This window comes from Engystomops pustulosus, chromosome 4 (assembly GCF_040894005.1).
Source record: "Engystomops pustulosus chromosome 4, aEngPut4.maternal, whole genome shotgun sequence".
NCBI lineage: Eukaryota > Metazoa > Chordata > Amphibia > Anura > Leptodactylidae > Engystomops > Engystomops pustulosus.
Genome location: NC_092414.1, coordinates 12,439,183 through 12,462,725, shown reverse-complemented (window position 1 = coordinate 12,462,725; position 23,543 = coordinate 12,439,183). Strand labels below are relative to the sequence as shown.

The window sequence follows — 23,543 nt, the reverse complement described above, 5'->3', positions numbered from 1 at the left end:
CGGGGAACAGGGTGTTGCACATGGCTCATCTTGTATCTCTGCTTGGTTGGTTTGTGTATGTGCGTCTGACAGATGCAAAAACAATCGATCTCTTCAGCAGAACATCCACCCCCTCCTCCCGCCTCCATAGTTTGTGGGTGGAGGTATACCCCTTCATGTAGGCGACATCAGAGCACAGCGATGACATCACATACGTGATCCATGTGACCACAGAGCCCGCAAATGGCTGTTGCCACCATATGATTGAGACACGTGACACCAGAGCGGTGCGATGACATCACATACCTGAATTACATGACCACCGATTGGCTGTAGAGACCATATGATCGTAGAATGGGACGTTAGCGCAGCAATGACGTCACACTGACGTGACATCAGAGCACAGCGATGACATCACATACGACGTTCCCCTGACAATCGTACAATTGACGCACGTGACATCACAGAGGTGACATCACACACTGCACTTAAGAGGCCAGGCGATTGGCTGCAGCGGTCACATGATGGCCGTGCATGACGTCATAGCCTAGCATAGCAATGACATCACAGGAGGAGTATACAGCAGCCCCTGCTTCTAATGACTCGTCATTTTTTAGCAAAACCTACTTAAATTGTAAAATTCCACCATAAGTAGAATTGATTTTTGTAAAACATAAAATCAATAAACAAAGTTTTAAAAAAAAAAAGTCTGCAGTGACCTGATTGGACGGGAGTTGCCTCTTCTTCAGAGCGCTGGTGACGTCACCCCTCTCCTCCCCCCTCCTCAGGCGGCCGGGGTCACGTGGGGGGGGGGGCGCTCACGCAGCGGTGACGTCAGTGCGCCGGCGGCGGCAGGGCGGGGCTGTAGCGGCGCTGTGTGTCTGTCAGTGTGTAGGAAGCGGATAGATAGAGGCCGCCGGAGGCTGCAGTCACTGCCACAGGCCGCGCTGTGTGTCTTCTCCTCCCGCCGCCATCATGTGTGACAAGGAGCTGATGTGGGGGCTGAAGAACGGAGACCTGGACGTGGTCAACGAGTTCGTTTCCGGGGTCAGTGCTCCGTATATTAACCCTAAGTTCTCTGTACAACTATAAGAGGTGGGGTGGGGGGGGGTCACGTGACGGGACTTTATGCACTTTTCACCCCCTCACTGCCTTGTCAGGAGGGGCCCGTCACGTGACTCCGGCCACGCCCACCCCCTTCAGACTACCCTGGAGGCAGTTACTAAGACAAATCCCCTCAAATTTTCAGTTTTACGCCCCCCCTAGTGGTGATACAGAGAGAGATTTGGTGTCTGTCGGGGGTCCCTGCTCTCCTGCTGAGTTATAGTGCAGTTACTTAAAGGGGAAGTCCGCTTTGGATGATGCGGTTTTATGAGTTTAGGGATGTCACGTGTGGCCCTACGGTGCTGGGATGGGGCCCGCCGCTATCTTTTTAGGGGAGGAGGTCATTGCAGGTACCACCCCCAGGTCATAGAGACCCCTTCCCCCCCCCCCAAATATTACACAGTGTAGGATCCCTTTAAATTGCCTGACTAACTGATTGGTTGGGGTCTGATTATGAGAACAGGGGTCTCAGAAATCGGATCCCCCCCAATAGAATATGAATATTACATCAATGGCAGCAAACAGAAGGGACCCTCTACTAATCAGGAGGTGATCCCTACTCCTGGTGGTCCGATCTCTTCTGATTGGCTAGTTACCTCTCTCCTTCGGGTATATTTATGACACTTCGGGGTGTGTCCAACTATCATGAGAGCCATCTATCACAGTCCTGCTGCTACTAACATACACAAAGGTCTGATTACACCTCTCCAGGGACAATGTCTAACAATGGATACTGAGAGCACAGAGAACAGCAGTGTGAGGACACTGTACAAATCTGGAATGTAAAGGTTAAACCCCCTTATGTCGCCCCAGGGTGACCCATGGCCTCTGGATTCACTGATTAAAATCTCAGAACCCTAAACAGTTAAGTTTGTGACCTCTGTGTAACCTTTCACCCCTTGTCTGGGGTCCACACTACACATCCCCCTGGATAGAGCTGAGGAAGCCGGAAGTATGAGAGGATTTCAGCTCTGAAGTGAAGGTGATTGTGAATTCAGCTCCGGGTTATGAGGTGCATTACTAGAGTGTTCTCCAGTCCTAGCAGGGGATTCTGGGAGTTGTAGTCAAGTAATAGAGGCAGATAGCCCCTCCAGTCCGGGGAGTTGCTACCTATGCGATTGTCCCCCTACAAATGACCTATTAATAGCTCTTATATCGGCCTCACGAGATGCGTCCCTGCTGCTAAGTTTACACATTGCATCAGAGCGGGAGGATTATGTGTTCACTTACTACAAGATTCCCCAGAGGTGTAAGATTATAGGGATGACACCGACCCGTCCCAGTACACGGGGTCCGGTTATAATGGTCCCAGTATCCGCACTGGTGTCATTGTGCAACACCTGACTCATGGCTGTCAATGATTTCATGAGAAAAATCCATATTATTACATGTCGTGTCACTGTGAACTGCACTAATCATATGTTATCTGCTCCAGAGCAGCGCTCAGTGTTCTGCTGAAGGAGTACATAACTAGCAGAATAGTGAGTGCAGCTCTGGGGTATAATACAGGATGTAACTCAGGATCAGTACAGGATAAGTAATGTCATGTATGTACACAGTGACTGCACCAGCAGCAGAATAGTGAGTGCAGCTCTGGGGTATAATACAGGATGTAACTCAGGATCAGTACAGGATAAGTAATGTCATGTATGTACACAGTGACTGCACCAGCAAAATAGTGAGTGCAGCTCTGGAGTATAATACAGGATGTAACTCAGGATCAGTACAGGATAAGTAATGTCATGTATGTACACAGTGACTGCACCACCAGCAGAATAGTGAGTGCAGCTCTGCAGTATAATACAGGATGTAACTCAGGATCAGTACAGGATAAGTAATGTCATGTATGTACACAGTGACTGCACCAGCAGCAGAATAGTGAGTGCAGCTCTGGGGTATAATACAGGATGTAACTCAGGATCAGTACAGGATAAGTAATGTCATGTATGTACACAGTGACTGCACCAGCAGCTGAATAGTGAGTGCAGCTCTGGGGTATAATACAGGATGTAACTCAGGATCAGTACAGGATGAGTAATGTCATGTATGTACACAGTGACTGCACCAGCAGAATAGTGAGTGCAGCTCTGGAGTACAATACAGGATGTAACTCAGGATCTTTACAGGATAAGTAATGTCATGTATGTACACAGTGACTGCACCAGCAGCAGAATAGTGAGTGCAGCTCTGGGGTATAATACAGGATGTAACTCAGGATCAGTACAGGATAAGTAATGTCATGTATGTACACAGTGACTGCACCGGCAGCAGAATAGTGAGTGCAGCTCTGGAGTATAATACAGGATGTAACTCAGGATCAGTACAGGATAAGTAATGTCATGTATGTACACAGTGACTGCACCAGCAGCAGAATAGTGAGTGCAGCTCTGGGGTATAATACAGGATGTAACTCAGGATCAGTACAGGATAAGTAATGTCATGTATGTACACAGTGACTGCACCAGCAGCAGAATAGTGAGTGCAGCTCTGGGGTATAATACAGGATGTAACTCAGGATCAGTACAGGATAAGTAATGTCATGTATGTACACAGTGACTGCACCAGCAGCAGAATAGTGAGTGCAGCTCTGGAGGACAAGTATTTCCTCCTCCTGGCTTCCTCATGCTCCAGTGTAGGGTGAGTAACGCTCCTGGTGATGCTGCAGTCTGTAGCTGTGATTGGTCGGTTCCTGTTTGCAGGAAGTACGGAGGTTAATATGATGGGGGAGGGGCAAATATATCAGGACCTCTGGGGGAGCCCTTCCTGTACATCGCCTCTATGTGCTACAGGTGTAATGGGATCCTGCAACACGTCTCTAGTGAAAATGAGGTCCCTTGTGACCGGTTCCCTGTAATAGGGATCCATGGGAACTATCTGTATATGTGAATATATGATGACAGGTTCCCTAGTTTGCACCTAGAGAGCCTCAGCTATAGTAGAGTAAGTAGACATTTCCAGGCGGTGTTGTCATAGGGGCGCAGAGTTCTCGTTCACAGACGGGAAGCAGAGTTACACAAGGGGTAAGACGTCTGACTACAGATAACGGGCCGGAGGAGTAACTTTGGACCCATCGGTTAGAGGAGGATTCGGACCTTGTATGATAAGGGTTCGGGTACATGAGGGGGTCACGTTTCTTGTACGGCTTTGTTCACACTGAACCTGCCCGATCATATTGGACTCTCTCTTATGTTGTGATTGTTGAGGTGGGTCCATCCCAATCCGAACTTTACAACATTTTGGTAATTTTTATTTTTTTTTCTGTAAGAACCAGCAGGCTCTGTATGAACAATTAGCATCTCATCAAAGAATTTCTGAGAGAGAGGGTTAGAATCCATAGCAGTGCGCCATATAGAAGCGGCCTGCAGCTATGTCTATGTGTCGCACCTGCCCCCCCACCCCCTGTAAGAATAACCCCGACCTCAGCAATGTTCCCAGGGATCGGCCGCTCCTCCTGTGTGAAGTGCTGAAGCAGCAGCTGACCCGCGCGTTACCTCGCCTCGAGTTTGGTTTTGTTCCTGTACTTTGCTTACACAACACCCCCCTACATGACCCCCCCCCCCCCTACACACACCTGAGAATGCAATCAGACCTTTGTGTGTGTGTAGTAACAGCAGGAGTGTAGATTCTCCCAGTGCACTGGACACGTGTCCTCACACTGCTGTGCTCTGTGCAGGCAGTGTTTGATATTGTCTCTATAGAGATGTCTAATCGCCCCTCGGTGTATGTTGTTAGTAGCTACTATGAATGTAAAATTCCACGATTGTACTGGAGGGGGGTAGTAATAGTTTCCTCTCACTGCTGTGCTCTGTGCCATCTACATACTGTACTGCTCCACAACATCCACCTTCGTCGTTGGGTCGTAACCCCCCTGTAATAATGTCCACGCTGTAGATGATTGGATGAGGTTCCCCTCCCCACACATTGCACTTGTGTGACTTCCTCTTTTCTCATATATTAGTGGTTTAGGTGGTTTTGTATATTTGAGGTCGAAACCTGACCCTGCGGGGGAGGGGGGAGTGACCTGAGGCCATAGACAGCACAGAGGATTTCAGGAGAAGAGTGTGGGTCCACAGGCAGGGTGGGTGTTTCTAGCGCCGGCTCTTCTTCTTCTTCTTCTTCTTCTTACCTCAGTATCGTTATACGGACCCAATAGGTTCCGGGTTATACAAACTTGTGGGCGTCGAATTGTCCAGCTTTTATCAGGTTAATGCCCCCCCCCCCCCGCGCCCTTCAGCGCGTCTGGCGGGCGTATGAGTAGAACTCGGCGCTGTAGTTCCAGTTACTCTACAACTTCCGAAGGTGACATCATCAGGACCTAAAAAGGGCCAGGTTTTCTGACTATTTTTTTTTTTTTTTTACGTTTAATCGGTAGTCAGGCAGTCACTTCCTGTGTCGGGTGGGAGGGGCACGATGTAAAATTTGCAAGCTGTCATTTGCAGCAACAAAGGTGATGTGATCAGGATCTGAAGGTGCCAGATTATCCCAACTTCCTGGGGGTTAAGGTACCTGCATTTTTTATTTTTTTATTTTTTTTTAAGCTTAATCCTCCCTTTGGCGTAATCGGTAGTCAGGCAGTCACTTCCTTTGTCGGGTGGGAGGGGCACAATGTAAAATTTGCAAGGTGTAATTTGGGATGTGATCAGGACCTGATAAGGGCCAGATTATCACCAGCTTTCTATGGGTCTATTTCAGTGGAACGCCTTGTTTGGCTGACCACACAGTAGACACTTCCGTTGTCAGGTGGGAGGGGCTCTACGTAACATTTGCAGGATGTATATATGAGAACAAATCATTGAAGGAGATGCGATCAGGACCCGATAGGTGCCAGATTATCCCAATTTTCTGGGGGTCAAGGTACCTGCATAGTTTAATCCTCCCTTTGGCGTAATCGGTAGTCAGGCAGTCACTTCCTTTGTCGGGTGGGAGGGGCACGATGTAAAATATGCAATCTGTCATTTGGGGTGTGATCAGGACCTGATAGGTGCCAGATTATCCCAACTTTCTGGGGGTTAAGGTACCTGCATGTTTTCATTTAATCCTCTCTACGGTGGATCGGCATTCGGATACAAATCGGTCACTTCCTGTGTCAGGTGGGAGGGGCTGTAGGTGAAATTTGTAAGGTGTATTCGTGAGACTTCATCAACAAGAGGTGATGTGAACGGGACCCGATAGGTGCCAGGTTATCCAACTTTCCAGGGTTAGTATAACGCAGCATGATTCTTTCAGAAGCAGCGCCCCCTCCTGACCTCAGGTTGTATCTGGTATTGCATTACAGCCCCATTTGCACTGATACAATACCGGACACAGAAGAAATACATTTGTGACTATTGGTGTCCTCTCTGTGTTCTGTCAAATATGACGCGTCTTTCATTGATTTGTGTGTGACACATTGTATAGTGGCTGAGACAGGTATTACAAACCCAGACTGGTCATGTGATCCGTGGATGAAAGGTCACCGACCTGTGAGGAGGAAAAATAAGTATGGTGATATTTTTTAAAGTTGGTCCTCTAGATAAGACAGAAGGGGGACAATCTACCCCCTACTTCTTCATATACAGAAATTTGACCCCCTTCTTGTTATTGCAGGGCCCCAAACACCTACCTATCATACCGAGAGTGACCCAAATACCCCTTTAATTGGACATTAGGACTAGGACTAAGTTATGTGGCCAGATGACTGACTTGAAAGTTTCCCCACACTGCTGTGCTCTTTGCGCTCTGCATTTAACAGCAGCCCAGCCGTGTAAGGACCGGCCCCCAGTATGGTCCTGAAATATAAATCCATATTTCACAGTCCTGCTGCTACTAACATAAAGATATTTACCCTGGAAAGATGTGTAATCATACCTAACACAACCTCGCACTGCTGTGCTCTGTGCAGCCTATGTCCCCAGTACAATCCTTGTATAGAACTCCATATTTCACAGTCCTGCTGTTACTTACAACATAAACAAATGCAAGATTACACATCTCTCCAGGGACAATACCTTACGCTGGCTGTACAGAGCACAGCAGTGAGAGGACATGCTCACAGTTCTACCATCCTGGACTAAAATTCCTTATTTCACAGTCCTGCTGCTACTAGCGACAAGCACAAAGGTATGATTACACATCTCTCTGGGGACAATACTTGCTGCAGGTGCAAAGTATGAGTTGAATGCAGAGAGCACAGCAGTGTGAGGACCTAGAGTACAATCTTGAAATATAAATCCATATTTCACAGTCCTGCTGCTACTAACATACACAAAGATATTTACCCTGGAAAGATGGGTATGATTACACAAATTTCCAGGGTAAATAACTTTGTGTATGTTAGTAGCAGCAGGACTGTGAAATATGGATTTATGTACAAGGATTGTACTGGGGACATAACCTCACACTGCTGTGCCCTGTTCAGCCTGTGTTAGGTATGATTACACAATACGGGCAGCACAGAGCACAGCAGTGTGAGGTTATGTCCCCAGTACAATCCTTGTATATAAATCCATATTTCACAGTCCTGCTGCTACTAACAACTCAAACAGAGGTCTGATTACACATCTCACCAACGACATCTAATGCTGACTGCAGAGTACACACCCCCGGTACAATCCTGGAATGTAAATCTTAATATCACAGTCCTGCTGCTACTAACAACCTAAATGTATGATTACACATCCCTCCATGTGCGAATATTCCGGGTAAATTGTATTTTATTCTATTTTTATAGGGTGTAGACGTGAACCGGACGCTGGAGGGCGGGCGGAAGCCTCTACATTACGCTGCCGACTGCGGACAGAACGAGATCTTGGAATATCTCTTGGCAAAAGGAGCCGACATCAATGTAAGTGGCTGCCCTGGGGGTCCGAGACCCGATCAAGGATCAGTACTAAGGTCTCTTCACTCCTCACCAGCGCCATACTTTATATAGTGGCTGTGCTTGGTATTGCCACCTGACTCCATTCACAGCCCCTGGTGGTGATGGGCTGTACTGATAACAGGTGATCAGAGAATGGATGACCCCCCTTTAAATCAGAATATGCAGACACTTTGATTGTCAGGAGGGTGGTCGTGTCCTAAGACGGCGACCATGCACAAAGGATTTGTGGGAATAATTCCCGCTGCTGATGATGATGTTTCTTTGTTGTAGGCTGCAGATAAACACGGCATCACCCCTCTCCTGTCCGCCTGCTACGAGGGACACACCAAGACGGTCAAGCTGCTCCTGGAGCGGGTGAGGATCTCTAGCATATATACTGTGGTGATGGTGGGGGGGCTGTGTCTATATCCCCCTCCACTCATTACAAGCGTGAGGTTTAGAGGGTCAATCACTCCGGAATCCACAGTAATGTCCATAAACCCATGGATTAAAGGGGGGTTGTCCAAGATCGGCACCTGCAGAGATCCGGCACCCTCAGTCACTCCAACTGCCGCACATGAGCATAGTGTGATTACTATGTGCTATGACTAAGGGCGGACCATGTGACCCAGAGTAACCCTTGGAGGGCCCAGGCCATCATTACGTGTGTTCCAAGACCATCTTCTTCCACCCTTTTGGCAAATGTATTGATATGTGTATAGTCCTTAGTCAGTCTCCTCCCCCCTCTCTTGCAGAGCTGGATATATAATATATATATATATATATATATATATATATATATATATATATATATATATATATATATATTTTGGTCTCCTTTCCCTTCTGGCAGCTGTGTATACAGTCCTTAGTAAGTGTCCTTACCCCTCAGGAAGTTGTGTGTTATAATCTTTAGTGAGTCTCCACTCCCAACACCCTTTCTCCCCTGCTAAAGTGAGTATGTATATAGTCCCTAGTTAGTCTCCTTCCCACTATGGTAGCTGTGTATATAGTTGGTCCCAACCCCCTTTGACTAGTGACTATATACTACGCGTTTTGTGAAAAGGTGGAAGTAGACCAACTTTGAACTATTTATCCTTGCCCTTCATTGCCCCTCAGACAGCTGTGTGTGTATGTATATATTGTTCCAAGTTTGTCTCCTTCCCCCTCTGGATGCAGTAAATCACTAGAAGTCAGTAGTTTTACTTCGTTGGCAACTCTTTGTTAAAAGGAGCAGTACCCATGAAGGCACACAAATACACATGGCTGCCAGAGGGGGAAGGAGACTGACTCTCCCAATAAGAAACTTGGTCAGTCTCCTTCTCCTCTTGCAAGTAATTATAGGTTAACCGCTCAGGGGAATAATTATCCCCTCCGCCCTACCAACCCCTTAGATGCTGGAGTTGCAGAATCTGGGGGGGTTAACGGTTTGAAAAGCCCCTCCCCTTTGTAGTGTAACTATGACGAGGAGGGGCTGCGCTCCGCCAGTGATTAGCGATCAGGGCGCACAGGGTTAATCTTCTCAGGCCGCAGCCGCTCCTCCCATCCCGCTGATTATTCTTATTGTGTATCTTATTTTTCCTATTAATACAGACTAAGCCGTTCCTGGTGCGAGGCCGGAGCGGGAAAGGATTAATTCTGCTTCCTGATAATTGTGGCGCTATTAACCCCTTACTCCCTGGCAGGGATATACAGGGGGCAGAGTACTGTCGCAGGACGCAGCTGTGCTTCATTCATGATGTGAGATGCAAGAAAATCCCGCTGTTGTAGACTCTGATGTAAAATTGCACCTTCCTGCGACTTTATCTAAACTCTCTGATTTGGACTTTCTAGCAGATTTGTTCACTATTAATTTCACTCTGATTTTAAACGTGTACCTCTCGCAACTTTGTGCAACTCTGATTATAATGTGTGCCAACCTGCAACTTTTTGAACACGTTCTGATTGGTATTTGCGCCTTTTTGCAACTTTTACGGGCTCTCACTGATTTTAATTGGGCACCTTCCTGTGACTCTTTGAACACTCTCCTTTAATTATGCCTTTCTGCACACTTACTGAGTTGAATGGGTACCCCAGGTAGTTTCTGCACACTATTTAATTTAGATGTGTGCCTTCCTGCAACTTTTAAAAACTCTCCATTTTGAATATGTGCCTTCTTGCAACTTTATACTTGCTTACCGATTTTGAATCTGTGTCCTCCTGCAACTTTACACGCTCTTTTATTTGAATGTGTGTCTCCCTGCAGCTTTTTGCACAGGTTCTGATTGGTGTTTGTGCCTTCCTGCAACTTTACGCACTCCTTCTGATTTGAATTGGCACCTTCCTGCAACTTTTTGAACACTCTGCTTTGAATATGTGCCTTCTTTACACTCGCTTACTGATTTGAATCCGTGTCCTCTTGCAAGTTTAGGCACGCTTTCATTTAAATTTGTTCCTTCATGCAACTTTTTTTGAACACTCCTCTCTGGAATTTGTACCTTATTGCGACCTCGGAACCCTCATCTTTTGAATATGAGCCTTCCTGCAACTTTCACTGATTTTTTTTTTTTTTTTTTTTATTTATTTATTTTTTTAATTTGTGTCCTCCACTAACTTTACACGTTCTTTGATGGGATTTTGCGCCTCCCTGCAGCTTTATGCACACACCCTTCTACGCACTCCCTCCGATTTAATTGTGCGACTTACCGCATACCAGTTCGTTTACATATGTGTCTTCCTGCAACTTTGTGCACTTTTGCTGATTTTTGCATCAATGGCGTCCTGCAGCTTTAAGCACTCTCTCTTTTGTGCCTTCGTGCGACCTGTGCACCTTATCTGATTTAGAACTGGTTCCGTCCTGCGACTTTAACACTTTTTTTTCAATGTGAATTTGAGCTTTCCTGCAACTTTTCCTCTTCTCTCCTCCGCTTAGTCTTGTTCTCTCATCTGTATTCCTTGTCCTAACGTCTACAGACAATCTCCCTGTGACCGGTTCTGATTAAATTCGTCAAGTTTCCGTGGAGTTTGCTCCTCCCCCTCTGTACTTTTGGTATGGCGTCCTCTCTCTGTATTCCTCATACACCGCGCGCTTCCAAATCTAATAAATTGTTTACTTGGCGCACAGCGGCGGCTCGGGGGCTGCGTACGTCTCTGCTGTTCTGTCCGCGCCGCTGGAGCACGACATGACCCTTGTTATAATTCTCTCTGCTCCTTTGTAACCTACAAGTGACAATGCGCCCGGGGTGCCAGCGTCCTCTGCCAGTTATCTCCGTGCCAGCGCCACCTTGCCGCTTTGTCTTTTTATTTCCAAACGGCTTCTGCTGGAATTAGTGGCTTAGCCTCTTCCCGGATCTCGCCGTGCGCCGCCTGGCATCTGTTTTCTCATCGCTTTATGCTTGGCTAAAAGCATAGAGGAGGGGGGGTAGTGTAATGGGGGGTGGGGGGGGCGTATCCGAATCTCTCTTTAGATTGCAGCCCCTCAAAAACACACTTATTGCCGTGTTCAGCCTGAGCTCCCTGGTTCACAGATGTAATGCCCACAGGGGAGTATGTTCTTATGAATGGCTATAATGGTGAGATGTTAGTAGAAGCAGGACTGTGCTATAATTGTGGAATATAAATTCATATTTCACAGTCCTGCTGCTACTAACACACAGGTTTCCAGGTATTTTATCTAATGCTGGCTGCAGGGATCACAGAGCACAGCGGTGTGAGGAATGCCCCCAGTACAATCCTGTAATAGAACTCCTTTTATCACAGTCCTGCTGCTACTAACAACATACACAAAGGTCTGATTATACATCTGAAATTACCCTATAGTGGAAGCGGGGAGAGCACAGCAGTGTGAGGACGCCCCCAGGACCATCTTGGAATATAGATTTTTAAATTTATTTCACACTGCTGTGCTCTGTGTTCTCTGTTTCCATAGTTGGATATTTTCAGATGTATAAATCAGACCTTTGTGTATAATGTTAGTAGCAGCAGGACTGTAAGAAAAGGGATTTGTACTACAGAATTGTACTGGGGGCCTTTTCTCACACCCCTGTGCTCTGTGATCTCTGCAGCCAGTGTTAGATGATACCTGGAAATCTGTGTCGTCATGCCTTTCTGTATGTAAGTAGTAGCAGCAGGACTGTGGAAAAATTTATATTCCAGAATGTACTGGGGGAAAACTTCCTCACACTGCTGAGCTTTTTGCTCTCTGCAGTCAGTGTTGTGTATTGTCCCTGGAGGGGTGTGTAATCATACATTTTGTGTATGTTAGTAGCAGCAGGACTGTGAAATATGTAAGTAAAGTCCAGTGTACTGCGGGTATGTCCTCACACTGCTGTGCTCTTGGTAATGAGCTGCCAGAGGGGAAGAGGCTATGTGGAATCTAAACAGAGTAAGAGCACAGCAGTGTTAGGGTATGCCCCCCCCCCCTGTGTACTTGAAAATGCAGAAAATTTAGGTAATTTGGAAACCAGACCCAAAGTTTCGAAAAATTATAGAGAGGTTGATGGAGGGTCTGGGGGCTGCATGAGAGATGGATAATTTAGGGTCTGGTCTGGAGACTAATGATGTAGGAGAGTGGTGTGGGGTCTCCATACACTGTATGATAATGGGCTCCCCTAGGGGGCGCTCTGAGCCTCCCACTCACAGACTGGTTACAGAGCGGCGCTCGGGGGAGGCTTCACTCAATCTGTTCACTAGAAGAAACATTATGGCATCACCCGGGTTTATGCTAAGACACTGCGACTGCTCCGGAGACTGGCACCGAGGCTTCATGCCTTGCCTGGCAGCGAGGAGACGGCAACTACTCCCATCATTCACCTGCTCCACCGGGTAATCATCCCATTATACCAAGTAACGTCTGATAACCAACACAACCCCCAGGACTGCAGGGAATATACTGCCCGAGCCCCGCAGCCCAGGAGCCGCGTGTGAGCTGCACTCACTATTCTGCTGCTGGTGCAGTCACTGTGTACATACATGACATTACTTATCCTGTACTGATCCTGAGTTACATCCTGTATTATACTCCAGAGCTGCACTCACTATTCTGCTGCTGGTGCAGTCACTGTGTACATACATGACATTACTTATCCTGTACTGATCCTGAGTTACATCCTGTATTATACCCCAGAGCTGCACTCACTATTCTGCTGCTGGTGCAGTCACTGTGTACATACATGACATTACTTATCCTGTACTGATCCTGAGTTACATCCTGTATTATACCCCAGAGCTGCACTCACTATTCTGCTGCTGGTGCAGTCACTGTGTACATACATGACATTACTTATCCTGTACTGATCCTGAGTTACATCGTGTATTATACCCCAGAGCTGCACTCACTATTCTGCTGCTGGTGCAGTCACTGTGTACATACATGACATTACTTATCCTGTACTGATCCTGAGTTACATCCTGTATTATACTCCAGAGCTGAACTCACTATTCTGCTGCTGGTGCAGTCACTGTGTACATACATGACATTACTTATCCTACACTGATCCTGAGTTACATACTGTATTATACTCCAGAGCTGCACTCACTATTCTGCTGCTGGTGCAGTCACTGTGTACATACATGACATTACTTATCCTGTACTGATCCTGAGTTACATCCTGTATTATACCCCAGAGCTGCACTCACTATTCTGTTGCTGGTGCAGTCACTGTGTACATACATGACATTACTTATCCTGTACTGATCCTGAGTTACATCCTGTATTATACCCCAGAGCTGCACTCACTATTCTGCTGCTGGTGCAGTCACTGTGTACATACATGACATTACTTATCCTGTACTGATCCTGAGTTACATCCTGTATTATACTCCAGAGCTGCACTCACTATTCTGCTGCTGGTGCAGTCACTGTGTACATACATGACATTACTTATCCTGTACTGATCCTGAGTTACATCCTGTATTATACTCCAGAGCTGCACTCACTATTCTGATGCTGGTGCAGTCACTGTGTACATACATGACATTACTTATCCTGTACTGATCCTGAGTTACATCCTGTATTATACTCCAGAGCTGCACTCACTATTCTGCTGCTGGTGCAGTCACTGTGTACATACATGACATTACTTATCCTGTACTGATCCTGAGTTACATCCTGTATTATACTCCAGAGCTGCACTCACTATTCTGCTGCTGGTGCAGTCACTGTGTATATACATGACATTACTTATCCTGTACTGATCCTGAGTTACATCCTGTATTATACCCCAGAGCTGCACTCACTATTCTGCTGCTGGTGCAGTCACTGTGTACATACATGACATTACTTATCCTGTACTGATCCTGAGTTACATCCTGTATTATACTCCAGAGCTGCACTCACTATTCTGATGCTGGTGCAGTCACTGTGTACATACATGACATTACTTATCCTGTACTGATCCTGAGTTACATCCTGTATTATACTCCAGAGCTGCACTCACTATTCTGCTGCTGGTGCAGTCACTGTGTACATACATGACATTACTTATCCTGTACTGATCCTGAGTTACATCCTGTATTATACTCCAGAGCTGCACTCACTATTCTGCTGCTGGTGCAGTCACTGTGTACATACATGACATTACTTATCCTGTACTGATCCTGAGTTACATCCAGTATTATACTCCAGAGCTGCACTCACTATTCTGCTGCTGGTGCAGTCACTGTGTATATACATGACATTACTTATCCTGTACTGATCCTGAGTTACATCCTGTATTATACCCCAGAGCTGCACTCACTATTCTGCTGCTGGTGCAGTCACTGTGTACATACATGACATTACTTATCCTGTACTGATCCTGAGTTACATCCTGTATTATACCCCAGAGCCGCACTCACTATTCTGCTGCTGGTGCAGTCACTGTACATACATGACATTACTTATCCTGTACTGATCCTGAGTTACATCCTGTATTATACCCCAGAGCTGCACTCACTATTCTGCTGCTGGTGCAGTCACTGTGTACATACATGACATTACTTATCCTGTACTGATCCTGAGTTACATCCTGTATTATACTCCAGAGCCGCACTCACTATTCTGCTGGTGCAGTCCCTATGTACATACATGTATGGTCGGGCCGGACACTGGAGTCTGATTGGCTATTATAAAGTTACACTTGGATAAGTCTCCCTCTCCCCCGGGTTGTTACATGAGCCTCCATTTATTTCCGCAGTGTGTTACAAACGATGTGTCTGGCGGTGGAGATGCTGCGGGCCGCGATAAGATCACAACACACGGGAAGCTGTTCATCTTTCCAGGAAGGCGACAGCGGCCGGCCGGAGCGTTGGGGGGGGGGTGGGGGGGGGGGGGGGAGGGTGTCCGCCGTTTCATGAAAAGCGTCTGATTGGCAGATCTTACTTTGTACTTTTCAGATGATGAAGGTTGTGGCTCGGGGAGCTGCATCCAAGCAGATAAGGAGACGATTGCGTAGAGCGGGAGCGTGAGACAAATCTTAATGTTCGTCATCCGGACGTGACAAGTGGTCGCCGACTAGAGGAAATGATTCCGCTGCCACGCCTCACATTGGAAGGCGATGGAGATCTTTTTTGACAAACCATTGAGTAATTTACATATGGTATCAATTTTTCAAGTGGGACAAGACAAGTCGTGGAAACCTTGTGCGCTTCACACAATTTAAAGGGGCCCTCTAGCCAAAATATGCGTGACACCCCTCATGAGATTGTCGCCAAGCTCCTGATTGATTTGCTGTTAGTTTTTTAAAAATCCTTCCACCCGTTCAAAAGTTGTGTGAATTTGAAAATACTAGCCAAGGAGGTGTCAACTTCTTAGACACACCCCTGAGGAACTACAAGGTTACCACCCTCATGGCTAGGAAACTTCTTAAGGCTTTATCTCTTGAACGGCTATATGAATTTATTTTATTTTTTTATTTTTTTTAAACACTGGATTAGTTCGGGGTGTCTATCGCACGAAACATGACTTCAGTATTTTTTTTACTTGGTGATGTTCAGTTTGCTTTTAGGCTAGCCCACCACATTGCTGTGGTTGCCCTTGAGAGGCAGTAAAGTTGTCACACCCTATGGCAGGTCAACTACTACACTAACCCATGACTTCAATTCTAGAAATAAAAGTGCCTGATGAGATCTACATGAGCAAGCTGGCCACTGATTGACTTAAGTAAGGGGACCGCCCCCGAGCAGTTATTTTTTGAGCTTTTTAAAAGTATTGACTCCAAAACTATGACCATAGATTGTTTGGGGAAGTTTTTGTATTTGGTATACTCGGTTGATAAATAGTTCTTGAAATTTTGATGATTTCTAAGTAAGCTAGAAAGAAGTGATTGCTCCTCAAGGGCGTTATCCTCCCTTTGCGCCACGTTACCCGCACTTTGTGCCAATCTTTTGGAGTGTAGATTACTTTACTTTAAAAACCTGACCTAAAATTCATTAATAAGATAAATTTAAATAAACTAAATTTCATTAATGAGCATGATTTAAAATATATGAACTAGAGTAGGATATGTACACAAAGCAACAGGAGAAGCAGCGTTGAGGTGACGCCCCTGAGGAACAATCCCTTAGTTGAGGGAAAGAGATGAATCTTAAAACCTGACCCTACCTTGTTTTTGGGTCAAATATTTTCCACTATTTATTCATAAAAATAATTCTAGAATTGCAGTGATATATGCACAAGCTAAGGAACGGCAGAAGTCATGAGAAGGTGACGCCCCTGAGGAACATTCTTTTAGCTCACGGAAAGAGATGAATCTGAAACCTGACCCTATCTTGTTACTGGGTTGATCATTTTTCAGCTAGTATATTCATGAAAATAATTCTAGATCTACATTGATAGATATCTATTTATAGAAGTATTTATACACAAGCAAGGCCAGTAACAAGGTGATGCCCCTGAGGAACATCCTTAGCTGAAGTAAAGAAAATAATCAGAAAACCTGACCGTAGATTATTTTGGAAGGGAGTTTATATTTTTAGCTACCTAGTTTATGAATGGAATTTTATAAAAACCGTGCAAGACGACTTACACAAGCAAAACCACCGGGAGGATTGAAAAATATAGGTGACGCCCCTGAGGAGCAATTTGTTTTAGATGAGATGACTTTATCATACAATGTTTAATGGGGGCTTATATTTTCCACAAATTCTGTAGTTGCCAAGTTAAGATAGAATTCTGGATGTACAGTGCAACATGACCAGAGAGAGATGTGGCAACACCCCCGAGTAGTTAAACAAAGGAGAACCTAATCCTAGATCGATGGATTAGTTTAAGGCGGCTTAAATTTTCATTAGTCTACTTTATGATTAGACTTCTACAGAAGCAAAAGAACTTCTACATAAGCAAAACAACCAGAGCGATTTAAGCATTTGGGACAACGTGAGGCTGACGCCCCCGAGGAGCAGTTAATTTATTTGTAGCGGAGAGTAGGAAATCATTTTTTTTTTTTAAAAAAACCTTCCCTTAAATTGTTAAAGGGGGACTATAATTTCCAGAAATATGTATAGCTACTTAGTTAATAAACAGAATTCAAGAAATACAGTGCATGATGACATCTACATAAGGATGAAGAGGGCGACGCCCCTGAGGAGCATTATTTCACCTGAGATGAATGCAAAACGCGATCCTTGTGTGTTTTTGGGGTACAGAATTGAGGTTGTGATTTATTTACACCAGGTTGCTTGTCAGACGAGGCAGAAATGTGACTGACACCCGCGACGCCTCCCCCCAGAAAAAAAAAAACCTAATGAAACCCAAGAAATAATTAATGTCTTTCATCGCTTCCTTCTTGATTTTGCGATTAATCTGCCGGCGCTCGGGACGTGTCGCTGTCAATCTTACTTCAGCTCGTCTGTAGCGTTATCACCAGTGTCCTTCAAATGTATAGAAATCCCGTTACGCTTGTTTTTTTTTCCTTCTCCTTCAAAGCCACAGATTTTTTTTTTTTTCTTTTTTGTAATTAGTTTCCCGTCAATGTATTTACAAAGTTGTAAAAAGCTTCAGATATTTAAAGGGGTTGATGGTTTTTCACTTTGAAAGATCAAAATCGGTCTTCAGATCTTGTGAAGGGTCCTTCAAAATCCTTATGAGAGGGGAAGTGAGATAAAAATGTAGTAACTTTTTGGTTGTTTTAGGTGGAGATACTATGTAGGCACCATTTTTGTTATTTGGAGGAGTTCAGACATTTTAAAGGGGTTTTCCACTTTTAACTTGTTCTACGGTCAACAAAATAGGGGATATCATCATGATCAGTAGGGTTCAGACTGCTGGGCCACACCTCGTTCCCAGTCATTATGTGATCCTCTATAAATGTATGGTCATGTGTTGGCGTCTAACTGCCAGGACCCTTAAGGATCTGCGGAATACATTCGGAACTGGGGACCACAAGCTTGTTGGACCAGTTCCGTACCTTCAGGTCATCCAGCCTTTGGACTAGCTCTTGGCTTTGGAAGTCAGCGTTGAGCCTGGTCGAGACAAGGTAGTCAGGATCTGACTGCCAAGACCCTTCTAGATATTCAGAACTAGGGACCGTAAATTTGTCGGACCACCTCCGTACCTTCAGGTCATCCAGGCTTTGGACTAAGTCTTGACTTGGCCAGGCTCAACTCTGACTTCCAAAGCCAAGAGCTAGTCCAAAGCCAGGATGAGCGGAAGGTATGGAGCTGGTCCGACAAACTTACGGTCCCTAGTTCTGAATGTCTGGAGGGTCGTTGCAGAATGTCTTCGCCAGGCTCAACGCCAACTTCCTGAGACAAAGCAGTAAGGGTCTCACTGCCAAGACCCTTCCAGACATTCAGAAATAGGGACCGTAAGTTTGTCGGACCAGCTCCGTACCTTCAGGGCATCCAGGCTTTTGACTAGCTCTTGGCTTAGGAAGTCCGTGTTGAGCATGGCCTAGACAGAGCAGTTAGGATCTGACTGCCAAGACACCTCAAAGTTTTCCAGGATGGGATAAGGAAAACCACGCCTCTTTTAAGCTACCCTTGACAAGGCAGCTCCCTTGACATCAAGCATGACTTCCAAGAGGCCTTATGACATGAGCAAACCAGTCTATCTATTCCAGAAGGAACAGGCTCTGAACTGTAGACAGAGCAGTTTCCACCTGATTGGGTCTCCCCAGTACTATGTAGGGAACTGGTTTGGTTGAAGGGCTGGTGACTAGGGTCGGGAAGTTGGAGTTCTCCTTACGGATGCTGCCAATTAAGGCCACCGTGAAGTTGTTTTGGAGTCTTATAGCCATGGATGCTCCACTAGGGGAATTCTGGGAAAATTTGCAAAGTTTTTTCCAGGATGGGATAAGGAAAACCACACCTCTTTTAGCTACCTTGTAAGGCAGCTCCCTTGACATCAAGCATGACCTTCAGGAAGCCTTATGACATGATGCAGGATTAAAACCAAACCAGAAGGAACAGACTCCCAACTGTAGACAACGCTGTTTCGAATCCCTCCCCTAGTGGAGCATCCATGGCTATAAGCCTCCACACGCCTTCACGGTGGCCTTTAAATGGCAGTCTTTGTAAGGAGAACTCTTCAAGACCTTCAGAACAGAGGACCACCGGTTACCCTGACCTGCTCCATACCGTTCGGACTTTGGACTACCTCCGATAAGCCGATATTGGAGTCCAGTAGAAGTCCACTTTGCACAGGAAAGGGAGAGATCATCTGGTACACCATTTCTTGGGTCTTCAGAAACGTGATGGGTGTTGGGTTGGGGATCCCAAGATTTTAAGGACTACCCTGTGACAGGATCACAAAATCCTCTAGATGCGGCATCCCAGGTGGGTCATGACTCGGGGAACATCCGGTAACTGGGTGCTGTGTCACCGAGCAAGGGAAAACGCTGGGTTGCCTGGTCTTGGATTGTTGGACAACCCTTTAATAACTATCCAGTCCAATCCAATGTATCCAACACGGGACAAAGTTGCACATTTTTCACCAAATTTTTTTATTTTTTTTTGGATATTTGAGCCTTAAAAACGTTTTGCACTAGAAGAGCTCAATGTCAATCTGCTGCTGTAAAGCCTGGTGGAAGCTGACAGCCGCTCTCGTGTTTTGTCGCTGTCGGACCGGACTTATTTTTCCCCTTTTTACCGTAAAACACGTGTAATTTTTTTTTTTCTTTCACTCCTGGTTCAGCTCTGCGTATCGTAAACCCTGCGCCGTCCTGTTTTTTATTACATCCCGGAGCCAGAACGTTGCATCTCCGAGCACAATCCAACCCCTCCGAGGTCTCCTCGCTGATAAACACACAAAACCAATTTCCCACCGCAGCGTAAAATACTCCTCAAAACTAATTACTGTTCTTTACAAGAGAAAAAAAGTAATAAAACTCCCCGGCGCAGGCACCAGAACAGAGCGCAGGTTTTATTTAATATTACTTTCTTCTTTTTTTTTTTTTTTTTTTTTTTCTTCATGCTTGAAGATATTCCCTGTAAGTTTATAAGAAACAAATCTGTGGCTTCATGTACACGGGGGAAGGGAGTGGCTTAAAAATCCCGATTCAAGTCTCGACTTTTTTTTCTCGACTTTATTTAAAAAGTTTACTGTGGGAGGGGCTTATAATTTTATCGTCGGAGAAGGGTTGTAAGTCGATGACCGTGAGATATTAGCAAGACTTTTTTGTATTTTTTGTGTAGTACTCGTTCTCAGTTGAGGAGAGTCGGCGGGTACAGGAAGTAAGGGCAGTGCTTTATGGGAGATTATGCAAATTAGCTCTTGGGAGGGAAGAGAAGTCTCTCTTTGGTGCCATCTGTTGGTAACAATCCTGTAAGTCTGTTTCACTTTTTTTACTAGTTGACCTGGAAAACCCTGAAGGAGAGGAGGGGGAGGGGGGGTCCCATGGAGTTTTTTTCCCTTGTGGAACCCTCTATCTGCATCGGAACGTTTGGTAGTCACATGTTCACAAGAGGCTCCGGTCACTTTCCTGGAGAACCCGGAATATACACTGTACATTATAGTTGTAGGGCCCCAGGGAATATCCTATTAAGTTTTATTAAGAAAGAATTACATTTTTCCAATTAAGCTCAAACACTTGATCTCCTCCTTATTACGAGGCTTGACCCCGCCCCCTTGACTCTTGTCTAATTCCCCTTCTTTCTCTGTTTTTCTCTCTTCCGCCAGGGAGCCGACAAGAACGTAAAAGGACCGGACGGACTGAGTGCCTTGGAGTCCACAGACAACCAGTCTATCAAGGAGCTGCTGCATTGACGGGACCGGAGCTCGTCCGCAACGTTTTTTTTTGCCTCTCACTGCTGTCTTATTGTTTCCTGTTCTTTTTATCATAATTCCGCCAATCTACTAAATCCTGAGGACACAAAGTAACGACACTGCAGCCGTCACCGCCATCTGATACTCCAAATGTCCGGGCATCGGGTTAAACGCTTTCGAGAATTGGCGCATGCACCACCGGCGCCAGCGCTGTTGGGTGTTTTGTGTCTTTGGGTAACAAAAATTACAATTACTAATTCCACACCCCACCAAAAACACCCAGCCCGTCCGATTCCTAGTATCATGAAGGGGTTAAACAGGCTTTTTGGTATTTTTTTGGGGCTTTTCAACCATGTTCAATAATGTTTAATAAAAACTTACCCCCGACGCGGTTTAATGAGGTTTTGTATAATTGGATAATAAACCAAGCCCCGCCCCCTTTTACTGGCTACAATATGGGACAAAATACCTAAATATTAGGAAAAAAATGTAATAAACTGTATGGAAAATTTTACATTTAATGTTGAGTTACCCGTCAGATTCTGTGATTTAATCTCAATTTTTGTAATCTAATTAAAAAAAATAATAATAATCTTGTTCTCTAGTCACACCCAAAGCATCATACTTAATACACCAATAACAGACAATGCTGTGCACAAAGTTTTCGCACATTTTATCCGCTTTTTGCCTAAAAAATAATTACTTTGTACTCCAGTCGCATCCAAAGCAGTGTGATTTTATGCTCTAGTCACACCCAAAGCATCACATTACTACTCCAGCCTGTAGACATATTGTGCAGAAAACCTGCAGTCATTCCAAAAAGTTTTTTTTTTTTTTTTAACTAAAGAACCTTTAGTTTCCTCAAGTGCATCACTGTATCCTCCAGTCACTTCCAAAGCACCAAATTATATCCTCTTGCCTCAGTCCAAGCTTTATTCTCCAGTCACATCCAAAGCTCCACTCGTGTATTATTCTTTGCACATACCAAGAGGCATTTTTTATTTTTCATTTTATTTCTGTCTTTGCTGCTTTGGATGTGACTAGAGAAGAAATTTGCTAAAGCACAAAATCTGTATTTAACTTAACACTATCTATAGATTATCTTCGAAGGAGGAGTTTCCCTTTAAGCGATTTTCCACTAGCTTTCCATTCTAGGATTGATTTGCGTGTTATGTTTTTTTTTTGCTTCTTCTGACTGCGACACTCGTTATCTGCTTTTCATAGCGTTTTTTTTTTTCGATTTGCGCTTAAAGGCGGGGGTGTCAGTAAAATTTAATTTTTAATTTATTTTTTTTTTTTTTTATAATTTTATTCCTAGAAGTGTCACCAGGCATATTTGGCGCCACCTAGTGGTGACATTGTAAATCTTTTAATTTGTCCTTCCAGATGACGTGGGCCTGTACTGTCCATATTTGTGACTTCACAGCCACCCATTCCCACCTAGTGGTGACATTTACAGTCTAAGTTTTTTAATTTGGTGGCCGTTACTGTCATTATGTAGACTATGGAGACTTCGATTCCCTCCTTAGACTTGGTTTTGCTCCTAAAAGTGTCACCAAGGCAGTTTTGGCGCCACCTTGTGGCGTCATCTTCCATCTATTTGCTGCATGTTGTGCATGACATGGGCCTGTACTGTCATATTTTAGACTTAGTAGCCTCCGGTTCCTCCATAGATTTAGTATTGCACGTGCATTCTACTAAATCTGTGACCGGGTACATTTGGCGCCACCTAGTGGCGACACTTGAAGTCCGGTATTTGCTGCAGGCTCTGAGCCTTTTACTTTGCCTTTTAGATTCAGAAGCACAAATGTTCTCCATTCACCATGTGATAAAAATCCAGTTCCCCTTTTGAAATCCTAATTTTTTTATTTGGCCCCCATCTGATTCAGCCCATCTCCCGATGATCTTAAGGTGAATCTGCAGATTCTCGACTAATCCTTCAGACGCCTCCACTCCAGCACTTTGTACAACCCGTTAGCGGTGGCGGTGATGATTCTTCGCATCCGTTGCGTCGTTTACTTTGGCAGTTATTTTTTTTGAATTTTGAACCATTCCCATCACTCCGAGGCACTTCCTGTTTCTTCGGCCAATGAGGTTCCGCGCTTTGCTATGATTTCCGACATTCATTGGATGTTACTTAAAGGTAATGAATGTATCACGTGCATGGGGGCCCCCGTGTAGGTGCAAGGGGTCCGTCATCAGAGTGTCGCCCCCTCCGGGGTCACTCCTGTCCGAGGCCTTATAAGTCACACCCCAGCTTTGTAGTGAGAGACTCGATCTTCTTACTTGACCCAACTTTTTGCTTGCATTTTTGCCTGTTTTTGTTCTTTTTTTGTTCTATTTTTTTTTTTTTTCTTCCAATAAATTAAGGCTTTACACTTTTTAGTTTTTATTCTGATTGTAAAACTTTTACTTATGGAAGTTCACTCCTAAAGGATACAATAAATGTTAAGAACTTTA

The 23,543-nt window shown here is 45.1% G+C and overlaps 1 protein-coding gene across 1 annotated transcript; it reads left to right on the top strand.

Annotated features, from left to right (window-relative positions):
- The first annotated feature begins 796 nt into the window (after positions 1 to 796).
- MTPN (myotrophin) lies at positions 797 to 23,543 on the top strand. Its single transcript, XM_072145171.1, has 4 exons — positions 797 to 1,026; positions 7,793 to 7,906; positions 8,213 to 8,296; positions 20,997 to 23,543. The coding sequence occupies exons 1-4, from the start codon at positions 955 to 957 to the stop codon at positions 21,081 to 21,083; spliced, it is 357 nt and encodes a 118-aa protein (XP_072001272.1). The 5' UTR covers positions 797 to 954; the 3' UTR covers positions 21,084 to 23,543.